Source organism: Microtus pennsylvanicus, chromosome 1, assembly GCF_037038515.1.
Source record: "Microtus pennsylvanicus isolate mMicPen1 chromosome 1, mMicPen1.hap1, whole genome shotgun sequence".
Lineage (NCBI taxonomy): Eukaryota > Metazoa > Chordata > Mammalia > Rodentia > Cricetidae > Microtus > Microtus pennsylvanicus.
Genome location: NC_134579.1, coordinates 150,259,876 through 150,274,363, shown reverse-complemented (window position 1 = coordinate 150,274,363; position 14,488 = coordinate 150,259,876). Strand labels below are relative to the sequence as shown.

General features: G+C 47.2%; 1 protein-coding gene across 1 annotated transcript in view; it reads left to right on the top strand.

The window, feature by feature from the left end:
• The first annotated feature begins 4,736 nt into the window (after positions 1-4,736).
• Nlrp5 (NLR family pyrin domain containing 5) overlaps positions 4,737-14,488 on the top strand; it is a 30,690-nt gene continuing 20,938 nt past the window's right edge. The window contains exons 1-6 of the mRNA XM_075952630.1: positions 4,737-4,748; positions 4,924-5,293; positions 7,658-7,735; positions 10,154-10,204; positions 10,650-12,219; positions 14,232-14,402. Of these exons, the coding sequence (XP_075808745.1) occupies positions 4,737-4,748; positions 4,924-5,293; positions 7,658-7,735; positions 10,154-10,204; positions 10,650-12,219; positions 14,232-14,402 (2,252 nt within the window). The remainder of the gene's footprint in view (positions 4,749-4,923; positions 5,294-7,657; positions 7,736-10,153; positions 10,205-10,649; positions 12,220-14,231; positions 14,403-14,488) is intronic.

Below are 14,488 nucleotides of genomic sequence, written 5' to 3'. Positions count from 1 at the left end.
AGCCAGTGCTCTTAATCACTGATCCATCTTCTAGCCCCAAAGAGGGCATTTCTTGGGATTGCTACACTGTTCTGTCAAAGGCCACATAGAGAAGAAGAAATGTAATACTGTTTGGCCCTGAAACAGATTGGGCTAGTGCCAGATGAGGAACCATTTCTATTCTGTGGTTGCTGGCAGTTACCAGGATTTGTGTGTGTTCATTACCCATCTACTTCGGAGGGATTTCTGTTCAGGTCCTTATCCTGTTTTAAATTGTCTCTTGATTGGTGTTTAAATTTTTTTCTGTGTATGTACACATGCCATGTCATATGTGTGGAGATCAGAATGATTTTGTGGAGTAGATTCTGTCTTTCTACCCCTTTACACGGGTTCTGGAGATCAAACTCAGGCTTCTATGACAAATGGCCTTTACCCTCTGAGCCATGCTCTTATTGCTGGTCTGAGAGTCTTTTTATCTACATTTAGGTCATTTATTGGATATAGCTTTACTATTTGCTCATTTGTATTTTACGTGTGCACGCTTATAGAGGTCAGAGGACAACTGACCAGAGCCAGTTCTCTCCTTCCGCCATGTAAGTCCCATGGATAGAGCAGGCATGGCTACAAGCTCCATTACCTACCGAGTCATCTTGCTAGCCTTTGAGTTCCTTTGTATGATTTTATTTTTGAGACAGGATTTCTCTGTATAGCTCTGGCTGGCCTGGAACTCTCTATGAAGGCCAGACTGGCCTTAAATTCACAGAGATCACCTGCCTCTGCCTGCCGAGCACTGGAATTAAAGGCATGTGCCACCACTGCCCTGCTAGAGTTTCTTTTAATGCCAAACTTTACAGACTTTATGTAACTTATCAACAGTCCCCAAGTGGAACAGATCTGAAAAGGTGGGTCCTGGTTGTTAGCGATCGCTGGGGACCTATTGCTACTTTCTCTGTGTACAGTACTGTGGCCGAGATCTCTAAGAGGGCAGGACAGTAAATCAGGTCTGTGCTGGGTGTTGTTTAGGGAACTAAGGAGCTAGCCACTGGAATGTCCCAGATTCTATATTCCAGTGACAGACAGATGGGTAACTGGAGTGAGATTTACAGAGACCTGTCACTGTGAAGTAGGCTTGCCTTAGGATGCCTTTCCTCCCAGGAGGAGGGGCGATGGTGGTTCATGTGACTGAGGTCAGTCATTCGACTTGAAGCTTTCACAGTTCTCTGCCGAGCCTGCCCAGCCTCCCACATCTCACACTGTGTTACCACAGGGTCTGCTTCTCCCCCAAAGCCTGAGCTCTGACGGGAGGCACACTACCCTCCCTCTACTCCAGCCACACTCTACAGTGGTTTCTCGGGGAGCTAGATAAGAAAGAACTTGGGGTGTGTAAGCAATTACTGAAGGAAAAATGCTCAGGCTTGACCACAGGTGAATGTGAGCGTTGGTGTGGATCATGCCACCATTGCGGACCACCTAGCCTCCATCTTTGAGAATCATCTAGGACCTGTCTTCTGGAGCATAATCATTTGCATCGTTGAAGACATGAAACTCTTCATGCTCTCTAAGAAAGCCAAGAATGAGATTGAAAAAATAAGAATTGGGAGGGTCAAGTCTGGTTTTTGTTTGGGAGGGAGGGTTGGGGTTTTTGTTTGTTTTTTGAGACACAGTATCTCTGTATATAGCCCTGACTTCCTGGAACTCGCATTGTATACCAGGATGGCCTCCAACTCACAGAGTTCCACCTGCCTCTGCCTCCCAAATTCTGGGATTAAGGATGTGCGCCACCACAGCCTGGCTGTCAATCCCAACTCTTAATAAGAATGGGGCACCAATACTCTTTTGGGTTCACCTCTTCTGTGTGAGTCTGGACCACAAGAAATGTGATCCTTTGCATCTTCATTTGGTAGAAATTAACAAAGTGCCCCTCATGGACTGGAAGTACGGGGAGAGACGTAGGTAGGAACTTCTCTCCTGGGATGGATTGGTTGAGATTTGACGGGATGGCATCATGAATGCTAAGCATGGACTCAAGAGTTGATTTGTTACTGGAAGGAGTCTGTGCATCTTTCTGTTCGGAACCTTGGGGTCATCTCTCAGAATCCTGGCTCCTAGAGATCATATGCAGAATGCAGACCATTGCAAAGGGTTCTTGGAATCATGTATAGAAAGTGGCTGGTGTTTGTTATTGAGAACATTGTTACCTAGTTGAGGGTCACCCTCTGGGCTCAAGGATGAAGAACTGAAGTTTAAGGTCCCAATTAAAGAACCCTGCTAGAATGATTTTTCGCTATTGATCACTTAACTTAAATTAGGTTACATGGTTGGGATAGGAATAAGAAAGATTATTTTATCAGATGAATTCTCAAACTACAGACTTAAGACTTAGAATAACAGCCGGGCAGTGGTGGCGCACGCCTTTAATCCCAGCACTTGGGAGGCAGAGGCAGGTGGATCTCTGTGAGTTCGAGGCCAGCCTGGTCTACAAAAGCTAGTTCCAGGACAGGAACCAAAAGCTACGGAGAAACCCTGTCTTGAAAATCAAAAAAAAAAAACAACTTAGAATAACAATATCATGGCTGGGCAGATAAACTGGTCATAGAAACTGTAGGAACTGTGGAATATAGGAGTTCAAGCCTATAATCCCAGCTGAGAAGGCTGAGGCAGAAGGATCACAAGTTTAAAGCCCACATGGATAACTTAGTTATATATTACATATTGCCTCAAAGTAAAAGTGTGGGGGCGGGGCACTGGAGTAGAACACTTACCCAAAATTCATCAGTGAGGTGTTATAGATGTGGCTCAGGTGTAAAGCTCTTGCTTTGACACCACCAGTGAAGAAGTTGGAGGTGTGTGTGTGTGTGTGTGTGTGTGTGTGTGTGTGTGTGTGTGTGATATCCCCCACTGAGGGGCTGGGGGTGTAGTAGGTGCTGCGGGCTGCCCTGTGTCCCAGCTCCCAGTCGCCCCCATGGTTAACTTTACACCCTAAATAATTACACGGAAACTGTATCCTTTTAAACACTGCTTGGCTCATTAGTTCTAGCCTCTTACTGGCTAACTCTCACATCTCGACTAACCCATTTCTATTAATGTGTGTAGCACCATGAGGTGGTAGCATACCGGAAAGATTCTAACCTGCATCCATCTCGGAGAGGAGAGCTATGGCCACTGCTTGACTCAGCTTCTTTCTCTCCCAGCATTCTGTTCTGTCTATTCCGCCCGTCTAAGCTGCTGTCCTATCAAAAGGGCCAAGGCAGTTTCTTTATTAACCAATGAAAGTAACACATAAACAAATGACCCTCCTCCATCATAGGGGTGTGGCTCAGTGGTAGAACTCTTGCCTAGAATCCCCCAGTGAGGGCTGGAGGTGTGGCTCAGTGGTAGAGCCCCTGCCTCAAATCCCTCTGTGAGGGACTGGGGCCATGGCTCAGTGGTAGAGCCCCTGCCTAGAATCCCCCAGTGAGGATCTAGGGGTGTGGCTCAGTGATAGAACCCTTACCTAGCCTGCACAAGACAGACCCTAGGTTAAGTTGCAGTCGTCCTTATCAGGAAGCTGCTGTAACTCAGTGAGTACCTTTTTGCTCTGAAGAAGCCCCGTGTGGAAGGCAATGAAATGTAAATACTGTTTCCCGAGTCTGTGGTGTAGGTCCACCTGTAGGACTGTTGATATGCTGACACCTTCCTAGGCCCTATGGTTGGTCCTGAAAGCCACTCGGTGAAATGAGATCCTCGTGCTGGGTGCTAAAATACGGCATCTTCCAAGGTACAATATGTGTCAGAGGTGAGATTTGTTCACTTAACATTCAGTGAGTACATATTTAAAGTTCTCCACATATCAGCTACCAAAGAGGTGGTAGGAAGGGGGGCAAAAGTGTCTGATTCTCGAAAATGGTGTGTAACCCTGATGAGATGGCACACGCCAGAGTCACAACAGTAAGAGAGTAGAGATAGGAGGACCGTGTCATCTTTGGGGTCATCTTGGACACAAAAAAGCAACAAAATGTTGGTGCAAATGAACTGTGCACGTTCTTATACCACACTAAAGGGATGAAAAGTCCAGGATCACTTCTTACATGAAATGAGATTCATACTCAGATGAAAATAGAGAAATAAGGCAACTTCATCAGGCACTGGGTAAAGATGAACATTCTAAACAGAGGGTAGTCGTGCTGTGAAGCCTTTTAACCATTTGGGTAGATGGGCTGGGGATGATTCCGTGGACAAACATGAGGACCTGAGTTCAAATCCCCAGAACCCATATAAAAATCCAGGTGTGACAACTCATGCTTGTAATTCCATCTCAGGGCAGGGGGAAACAAGTGAATCCTGGGAGCTTGCTGGCCAGCTAAGCCAAAATGGCAAGCTCCAGTTTCAGTGAGAACCTTGCCTCAGAAAATAAGATGGGTTGCCTGGCAGTGGTGATACACGCCTTTAATCCCAGCATTTGGAAGGCAGAGGCAGGCAGATCTGAGTTTGAGGCCAGCCTGGTCTACAAAGTGAGTTCCAGGACAGCCAGGGCTGTTACACCGAGAAACCCTATCTTGAAAAAAAAAACTAATAATAATAATTGGATCAATTCATATCAGTAAGTTAACTTCCTCTGATTTGTGGAGATGACCCTGCATCTGTGACAGAACTAAAAAAAAGGATGGCGACTTAGTTTATTCTTTGGGAGAGGAAAAAACAGTTGGCAGACTTTTTGGAAAGACACATATCTATTCAGCAAAAATGGAACCTATCCATAGAACAAAGTTATTACGCCAATGTCCAACTGGGTGAATGAATGAATTTTTCTTGGGGTTACTAACGAGTGTGGGTGAGGAGTAACTCACAAGGGGCAGGGATAATGCATAAACAGCTGCATCGCTGGAAAGCTCTCTGCACATCTGGACAGTCCAGAATCTCTCCTCTGCACATCTGGACAGTCTGGAATCTGTCCCCTCTGCACAGCTGGACAGTCCAGAATCTCTCCTCTCTGCACAGCTGGACGGTCCGGAATCTGTCCTCTCTGCACAGCTGGACGGTCCGGTATCTGTCCTCTCTGCACAGCTGGACGGTCCGGAATCTCTCCTCTCTGCACAGCTGGATGGTCCGGAATCTCTCCTCTCTGCACAGCTGGACGGTCCGGAATCTGTCCTCTCTGCACAGCTGGATGGTCCGGAATCTCTCCTCTCTGCACAGCTGGATGGTCCGGAATCTGTCCTCTCTGCACAGCTGGACGGTCCGGAATCTGTCCTCTCTGCACAGCTGGACGGTCCGGAATCTGTCCTCTCTGCACAGCTGGACGGTCCGGAATCTGTCCTCTCTGCACAGCTGGATGGTCCGGAATCTCTCTCCTCTGCAGTTGCCCTCTCCTCCCTCAGCTGTTAACACTCCTTTTCTTACTGCTGGGGACTGGCCTTCCAGACTCTTCCAAGTTTCTGTTCTCCTAGATATCTGATCTTTTCTTTGCCTCCTGAGTCTCATTAGCCACCTCCTCCCTCCTAGAGGGAACATTTCAGGTCTGAGGAAGCTGAGGCATGCCTGTGAAGGTCAGAAGACTACCCTCCTGGTTTGGGTTTTCTCCTCCCATCATGTGGGTGTAGGGAATTGAACTCAGGTTTTGGTGGCAAGTGAGAGATCTTCTTGGCTCAGCTGCAACATTCAGAAGACAGAATGTAACCATTTATACCCTTATGGGTAGGTAGTAAACAGTATCTGGGTCATTCATGAATGCCTGCTAGTATATTAATGACGAGGCACTATTTTTAATTTATATATTAGAATATTCAGGGATGGAGAGATGGTTGAGTGGTTAAGAGCACTGACTGTTCTTCCAGAGAACCTGGGTTCAATTCTCAGCACCCACGTGGCAGTTCACAGCTGTCTAACTCCAGTTCCAGGGAATCTGATACCTTCATGTACATAAAATAAAAATTAAGTAAATTGTTAAATACATATATATATGAATAAATAATTTGAATATACATATTTGTATATACAGCCATATGTTTTAGGAGGAGGCTGCTTGTTTGTTCCTGGCTGCTCAGCCCCAAAATAAAATCACAGAAACCATATTATTTGTAATACTGTTTGGCCAATAGCTTAAGCATATTTTTGACTAACTCATATCTTAAACTAACCCGTCTCCATTAATCTGTATCACCATGATGCTGTGGCTTACCCGGTAAAGTTCAGGCGTCTTGTCTCTGGAGGGACTACATGGCTTCTTACTGACTCCGCCTTCTTTCTCCCAGCATTCAATTTTTTCCCCACCTAGCTAAGTTCTGCTTTGCTATATATAGGTCCAAAGCAGTTTCTTTATCAATCAGTGGTAATCACAGCATACAGAGGGGAATCCCACACCAGCCATACACACTCACACATACATTTTCTCTCTTTAAAGATACAGTGTAAGTTTCTGATCATGCATTATATTTTTTGGACAATATGTTGAATGAATGAAAATAATTATTAAGTTAAAATGTAGCTCATTGGTAGCATGCACAAAGCCCCAGCTGGATTCAGTCCCCAGCAGTAAATAAATAGGACATGATGGCATACACCTACAATCTTAGCACTTAGGAGGCAGAGGCTGGATTTCAAAGTCTTTCTTGGCTTAGGTGAACTCCAGATTTAGTAGAAAACCTGTCAAGGAAAAAAAAATAGGTGAGTGGATGTCTTGTTTTCTATTGCCATAAAGAGACACTATGACCAAGGCAAACTATAAAAGAAAGCCGTTAAATGGGGGCTTGCTTACAGCATCAGAGTTAGTCTGTGATCATCATGGCAGGCAAGCATGAACTGGAGCAGTAGCTGAGAGCTCTCTGATCCATAGACGCACAGAAGGGAGGGTGGGCCTAGGCCTGAACCTGGTGTGGGCTTTTGAAAGCTCCTCCAACAAGCCCACACCTCTTAGTCCTTCTCAAACTGCAGAACCAAACATTCAAATATATGAGCCTATGGGACCATTCTCATTCAAACCAATGCAGCAGAGGTCGGATAAATGACTCTGTGGTTAAGAGCACCTGCTGCTCTTGCAGAGGACCAGTGTTTCACTCGAAACACCCACAGCAAGTGGCTCACAGCTGCCTGTAACTCCAGTTCCACGAATCCTATGTCCTCTTCTGGCCTCCAGGGGCAACTGCATGCGCACAGACATAAAACGAAATTCATAATTTTTTTTCAAAAACTGGGCAGGTGCCTACAGAGTAAAGACACCCACGCTTGATGTGCGTGCGCACCCACACACGGGCGCACACAGTTGAAGCCTCTAATCAGATACCTCACACGTATCAAGGTAGTTGCTCGCTATGTAGGACTGAAATTTGAAGGCACTGAGGACGACTAATGAACATTTAAAAATGCCTATGACCCAGCACCTCATGGGTCACCCACCCAAAGCCACGCAGCAGAGCTTGTATAGAACGCATGTGTAAAATGCAGATTGGAGCATCCTTGCCTGTCTCAGCCGCATGCATATATTAAAGTGCAGTTTGGAACATCCTTGCCTGTCTCAGCTGCTTTTCTGTGCTCCTGAGGCAGAAGGGCCCGACTGTGTCCTATGCCAGACTACTCCGGGCATAACCTGAGCCGAGGCTTGCTCTCATTCCCCTCTGTACTTTGGGTATGAAGTGTTCTCGTCCCCAGCTGGGGCAATCAGACTGTGACTCACAACAGCATTCTCTCTTCCTCTCTGTTGCAGAAAGCTCAGTGCGTGACCCAGAAGGCGGCAGTGGACCAGTTCAGAATGACAAAGGATCAGATGATGAACGGCCACCAGGTTTGCAGGCAGAGTTGGGTGTAAACATGGATACACTTAAAGCCACGTGGTATATAGTTAGAGCCCTGAATTCTCTTTTTGTCATTGTTTTATTTGTGTTTTGAGAAAGGTTTTTCTGTGTAGCCCTGGCTGTCCTGGAACGTGTTCTGTAGATCAGGTTATGTTAAACTCACAGAGATTTGCCTGCCTCTGCCCTCCTGAGTACTGGGACTAAAAGTGTGTGCCACTGCAGCCCAGCTAGACCCCCTGAATTCTTATGTGTGTACATCCAGGATTGGAGTCTGGCTCCCAGCCCCCTCATCAGGTGGCTCATAACCACTGGTAACTCCAGCTCCAAGAGACCAACACGTCTGTCTTCTGTGGGCACAAGTGCTCACACATACCCACACAGACATGTAATTAAAATTAAACATCTTTTTAAAGGGGATTGTTTCATGAGGAATGAAGACTAAGGTTGACCTCTGGCATCGTCATCCACACTCCGCCTGTACTTTCCACGTACCACACATACACACACAGTTCTACTAAAGTGTCCAGACAGGTGCGGGAGGGTGATCTGGGGTTTCTCAGTTCTAGCTGACTGGCCTTTGAGCCTGTCCTTATACCACTACCCCCACTGACTTAAATGCTGTTTCTTTCCGGATCTATGACACTCTCCATTGTATCTGCAAAATTTGGAGGCCATTCTCAGTCCCATTGATTCTATCAGAAACTTTAAAATCACTTTGACAGTTTCTTGGAGGTCAGCTGGACTCTTGATATAGATTGCGTTAAGCTGCATGAGCTGTGTTTGGGTATATAACTAGCTCTATTAATAAGGTTGAGTCCTGAGGCTTAAATTGTTCAGTCCGTAAAATGTTTGCTGCACAGGGACCTGAGTTCAAGTCCCAGAACCCATATTAAAGGGCCATGTGGGAGCGGTATGTGCCTGTAATACCAACACGGAGGAGGCAGACACAGGAGGATCTATGGTGCCGGCTGGCCAGTCTAGATATATTGGTGAGATCGAGGTTTAGTAAGACACTCTCAAAAAGTAGATTGGGTTCCAGAGAGATGGCTCAGCAGTTCTGAGCACTGGCCACTCTTCCGGAGGAACAGGTTCAGTGTTCAGCACCCCTGTGCCAGCTCACAGCCATCTGAAACTCCAGTTCTAGGGTATCTGCTGCCTTCTGGCCTCAGCGGGCATAGCATGCACAAGGCCAAATAGTCATAAAGTAAAAATAAATACATCTTTAGAAATTTAGAACGAGAGTGATTGCAAAGGACACCAGAAGTCAGCGTCAGGTCCACATATACGCCCTCGAATGTGCACGTGAACCCTACCCACACGTGTGCGCACATACACATAGAACATGAACAACCAACCAGAGGACACACCCCCAAACAAAAGTGACTCCAAATGCCGAGACTTCCACAGCCAGCAGTAGAGTCTCCAGAGCCCCCGCCCAATCTGTGGCGGGATTTTCACCATGCAGGTGACCACAGCTGCATGACCTCATGTGTGCAGCAGCAGTAGCGTGTGCAGAGCACAGCATTTCGCAGCTCTCCTCCCCATCCTCCAGCTCTTACGTTCTTTCTGCCCCCCTCTTCCCCTGTGCACCCTAAGCCTGGGGTCTGGGTAGTCGACACAGATGGCATCTCTGTTTAGAACAACAGACATAATCATGCTAGATGGTTTTGTGTTGTAGGAGGCCACTTGTTTGTTCCCAGCTGCTCAGCCCCAAAATAATCACACAGAAACCATATTATTTGCAATACTATTTGGCCAATAGCTTAAGCGCCTTGCAGGGAGGGGCCGCTTGTTTGTCCCTGCTGCCCAGCTAGCTTAGCCCCGAAATAATCACACAGAAGTAGTATTTGTTAAATCACTGCTTGGCCTATTAGCTCTAACATTTTATTGGCTAATTCTTAAACACCTTGATTTAGCCCATTTCTATTAATCTGTGTATCGCCACGTGGCAGTGGCTTACCAGGAAGATTCAGCTTGTCTGATTCTGGCAGCTCCATGGTGTCCCTCTGACTCTGCTTTCTTCCTGCCAGAATTCAGTTCTGTCTTCTCCGCCTACCTAAGTTCTTCCTATCAGGCCAAAGCAGTTTTCTTTATTCATTAACCAATACAAGCAACACACAGAGGGACTCCCACATCATAAGCGTATTTCTGGATAACACATATCTTAAGTTAACCCATCTCCAATAATCTGTGTATCACCACGAGGCTGTGGCTTATTGGGTAAAGTTCCAGCGTCTGTCTCCAGCGGGGCTACATGGTTTCTCACTGACTCCACCTTCTTTTTCCCAGCATTCAGTTTAGTTTTCCCTGCCTAGCTCTGTTCTGCCCTACTCTGCTCAAAGCAGTTCTTTATTACCACGGCATACAGAGGGGAATTCTGCATCAATTTTGTTCTGTCCCTTTTACAGAGTTCTTTCAAGCTGAGGAACAAGATTCAGAGCCAGACAAAAGTGAACAAGGTGAAGAAAATGTCTGTGGCCAATGATAAGGGCATTCAGAGAGGGGGTGGGGTCCTGGTGTCACTGGTGTGTTCACCTGAACCTTCCTTGTGAGTCCTGGGGGTGAACATCACGGACAGAGCCATGTGGCTCACGGAAATTTATGTTGGGTGGTAATTTATGAGACGTCCAAAATAACCCATAATTCCAGCAATCTGGATACAAGCACAAGCTTATTTGATGCGTTCTAAACACAGCTGAGAGTAAGTACCTACCCTAATCAAAATTAAGAGATTTTATTTTTACTGTTAAGTCCCTTCAGGTTCCTCTCCTCTATTTTTGAGATGTTGTAGGCCATTGATAATTAGACTTATCTTGAAGAGATACATGTCAGTTTCAACTACAAATAAGTTTTTTTCAAATTTTGTTTTTCTTCTGCTCTCTTCCCTGACCTCATACCATCTAGATGGCCTGCAGAGCTATAAGGCCCACGTGATAGCCAAGTTTGACACACATGTGGAAGTACACTATGACAGCCCAGAGATGCAGGTGCTGCTCAAGGCTTTCAAGTCGTACCAGAAAGCCTTCTGGCCTCATACTGTCATCCTCCATGGAAAACCAGGCGTTGGAAAGTCATCTTTGGCCAGAAGTATCATTCTGGGCTGGGCACAGGGTAAACTCTACCAAGACATGTCCTATGCCTTCTTCTTCTCTGTTAGAGAAATAAAATGGACAGAGAAGAGCAGCTTGGCAGAGTTGATTTCCGAGGAGTGGCCATACTTGCAGGCTTCAGTGGCAAAGATCGTGTCCAAACCGGAAAGACTCTTGTTTGTCCTGGATGGTTTTGACGACCTGGACTTGGCCCTCCTGCAGGATGACATGAGGCCCTCTGGAGACTGGGAGGATGAGCAGCCCATATACATCCTGATGTACAGCCTCCTGATGAAGGTCCTCCTACCCCAGTCCTGTCTCATAATCACCACCAGAGACACGGACCTAGAAAAGCTCAAGTCGTTGGCGGTGTCCCCCCTCTACATATTGGTCGGAGGACTGTCGGCAACGAGGAGGACTCAGCTACTCCTCGAGGACATCTCCGATGACCAGCGAAGAAAGCACGTGGTGCGTACCGTGATAGAGAACGACCAGATATTTGACCAGTGTCAGGTCCCCTCCATATGCTCCCTGGTCTGTGAGGCTCTGAAGCTACAGGAGAAGCTGGGAGAGAGATGCGCCCCAGTCTGCTGGACTCTTACCAGTTTGTATGCCACCTTGGTGTTCCACCAGCTCACCCCGCGAGAGCCTTTTCAGAGTTGCCTCAGTCACAGAGAGCAAGTTGCCTTGATGGGTCTGTGCAGTATGGCGGCGGAGGGGGTGTGGAACATGAGGTCGGTGTTCTACGACAATGACCTGCAGAACTACGGCCTGGAGGAGGCTGCGATCTCAGCCCTCTTTCACATGAACGTCCTTCTCCAGGTTGACGACAGCACCGAGCGGTATTACATCTTCTTCCACCTAAGCCTGCAGGATTTCTGTGCCGCCTTATACTACCTCTTAAAGGGGCTGAAAAAGTGGAATCAGCAGTGTCTGTTGGTCGAAAACCCAAAGAGGAGCATCATGACGCCGAAGCGAACCAACTTCAACACTCACCTCCTTGGGATGAAGCGTTTCCTATTTGGCCTCATGAACAAGGACACGATGAGGATCCTGGAGGCTCTGCTTGGATGTCCTGTATCCCCTGCTGTGAAGCAGAGGCTCCAACATTGGGTCTTTGAAATGGGTCAGCAGGTCAGCGCCACCGGCCCAGAGGATGTTCTGGATGCCTTCTACTATCTCTTTGAGTCTCAGGACAAGGAATTTGTCTGCTGGGCTCTGAATAGCTTCCAAGAAGTGTGGCTCCAGGTGAACCAGAAGATGGACTTAATGGTATCTTCCTACTGCCTCCAGCACTGTCAGAACTTGGAGACACTCCGGGTGGATGTCAGAGACATCTTCTTAGTGGATAAGAATGCTGAGCTGTGCCCCATTGCTCTCCCGCAGTGAGTATCGGATGATTTTCATCCTAAGTTAGTAATTTTGTATGTTATCAGGTTAGACATGGCGTTCAGAAATATTTAAGGTACCAGATGGCTCTTAAAGGGTCTCACCATTTGGGCTCATGTATGGGTGGTCAGTTCTGACCCTTGGCCTTTCACTTACTAACAGGACCTGACAAGTCTAGGTCGTCATTAGCTGCTGGATAAGCCCTTTAAAAGAGTCCGATGCTGGGGGGTATATAGCTCAGTTGGTAGGCAGATCTCGGGAGACTGCTTGCCTGGCATGGATGAAGCCCAAGGTTTGATCCCCAGCACTGCTCAGACTGGGGATGTGGTGCACACCCACAAACCCAGCACTCAGGAGGTAGCGGCATCAAAGTAGCTTCCACCCGTAAGCCAATTAGAAGAGCCAAACTAATAGTAAAATGCCGGAAAAAAGATTTGTGCAGGGTTGCCACATTGAAAAAAGGGACAAAAATCAGTAGGTCTCTATTGATGCCCGTCCGCATAGCCCATCTTTGGACCCCGCAGCGAGGTAAAGGTGCAGGTCATGCATATCTAAATGGTTCTAATCAAGGCATAATCCCTGCCCACCGCTGACTCCTGGCCTTGCCTCGGTCTCTCCAACAAGGTGGGTTGCTCTGTGTGGAATCTTTTTCTGGGAGGCTAGTGCCAGGCTCCAGCCTTTTCCTTCTCCCAGCTGGCATTTGACTGTTTCTGAGTCCGCATGCCTACGTCATCCATTCACCATTTGCATGCAGTCTGTTCAATAATCCTTCTTGTCTTACTGTTACCTGTAAACATGCGTCACTCTCTGCCGCCTAAAGACAAACGCGCGAGTGAGAAGTGCAGGGCACAGTGCTCACTCACTCCGCTTCGGCTGATGGCCCTCTTTGCGTCTGTTTCTACATACAGCTGACCACTCGCCACAGACACAAAGCCTGGAGGAGCCAGGGACCATAAGTCGAGAGCTGGCGCGAGTCACAACACAGGCTATGACTTTTCTAGAGATATGAGCAGGTCTCTTTAGACCTGTGAGGTCTGGAGTCCCCAAGAATGTCTTAAAGGGACAGGCCCATGTTGTAACAATATGCCAGCGTGGGGCTCCTGTACCATCTCTTTCTTCTAGAGGTCCCTGTTTATTTCTCGTAGTAGCTTGCTCTGTAATGTTTTCCTAGAACGACACAAGCAAACCTCTACTCGCCCCACATAGGAAGTCAGCAAAAGCCTAGAGTTATCATTCTACCAAAACTTATTTTGGTGAAGCAGCAAGTTTATTGGGTTTGCTTAGAGAAACATGGATAACCCAAAGCAACAGCATCCTAATAAAATCTCCCTCGTGCAGACAACAGCCTCATGGGAAACTGTCATGGAGTTGTTTTCAGTTAACCATTTATTTCCACATATAGTCTGTGGCACCCTCCTAAATTAGTTGCAGCTGAGGGAGGAGAGGAAGGAAGAGCTGGGCTAGCACCCAGGACAAGGGTCCGTAATCCTCCTCCGCTGCTAAGGAGTATCAATAGTTCGATTGCTGTATACCTGGCTGTTCCATTAATTGCCATAGCTAACTGGAAGTGGAAATCTCTAATACAAGAGATGAAATGATGATCGTATCATCTCAGACTTTAAAACAGATCCAGGCTAGACAGATGGCTCAGCAGTTAAAGAACACCTGCTGCTCTTCGGACCGGAATGTGTTTCCTAACACCACACTGAGTGGCTCATAACTGCCGATAACTCCAGCTCCAGGAAGATCTGATGCTATCTTCTGGCCTCCATGGGCACATCTACACATGCATGTACATACCCACCCATTGACACGCATACATACACGCACGCATGCACTTAACCTTTAAAATAAAATCTTTTTAATGGCACCATTTGACCACTAGGGGGTGCTAGACTTTAAGTCGCCTGTGACAGGGAGGGCTGTGAGGCTCGTGAGCACTCTAGCGTACCGCCCCCCCCCCCCATGTCTGCCTGTTTAATCCTTCTGTTTTCTCCTCGCCGACCAGGGCACAGGGTAAGTCCCTCATCATGGAGCTGTGGGAGGACTTCTGCTCAGTACTCAGCACGCATCCAAAACTGAATAAACTGGATCTGGGTAGCAGCGTCCTAAACGAATGGGCCATGAAGATACTATGTCTCAAACTGCGGAATCCAGCCTGTAATATACAGAATCTAATGTAAGTGCCACCAGCCAGCTACAAGGCAGGGCTTGCCTTGGCAGGCTTCTCCTGCCTAGACAGGGCCCATCTATAAACCCCGAGAG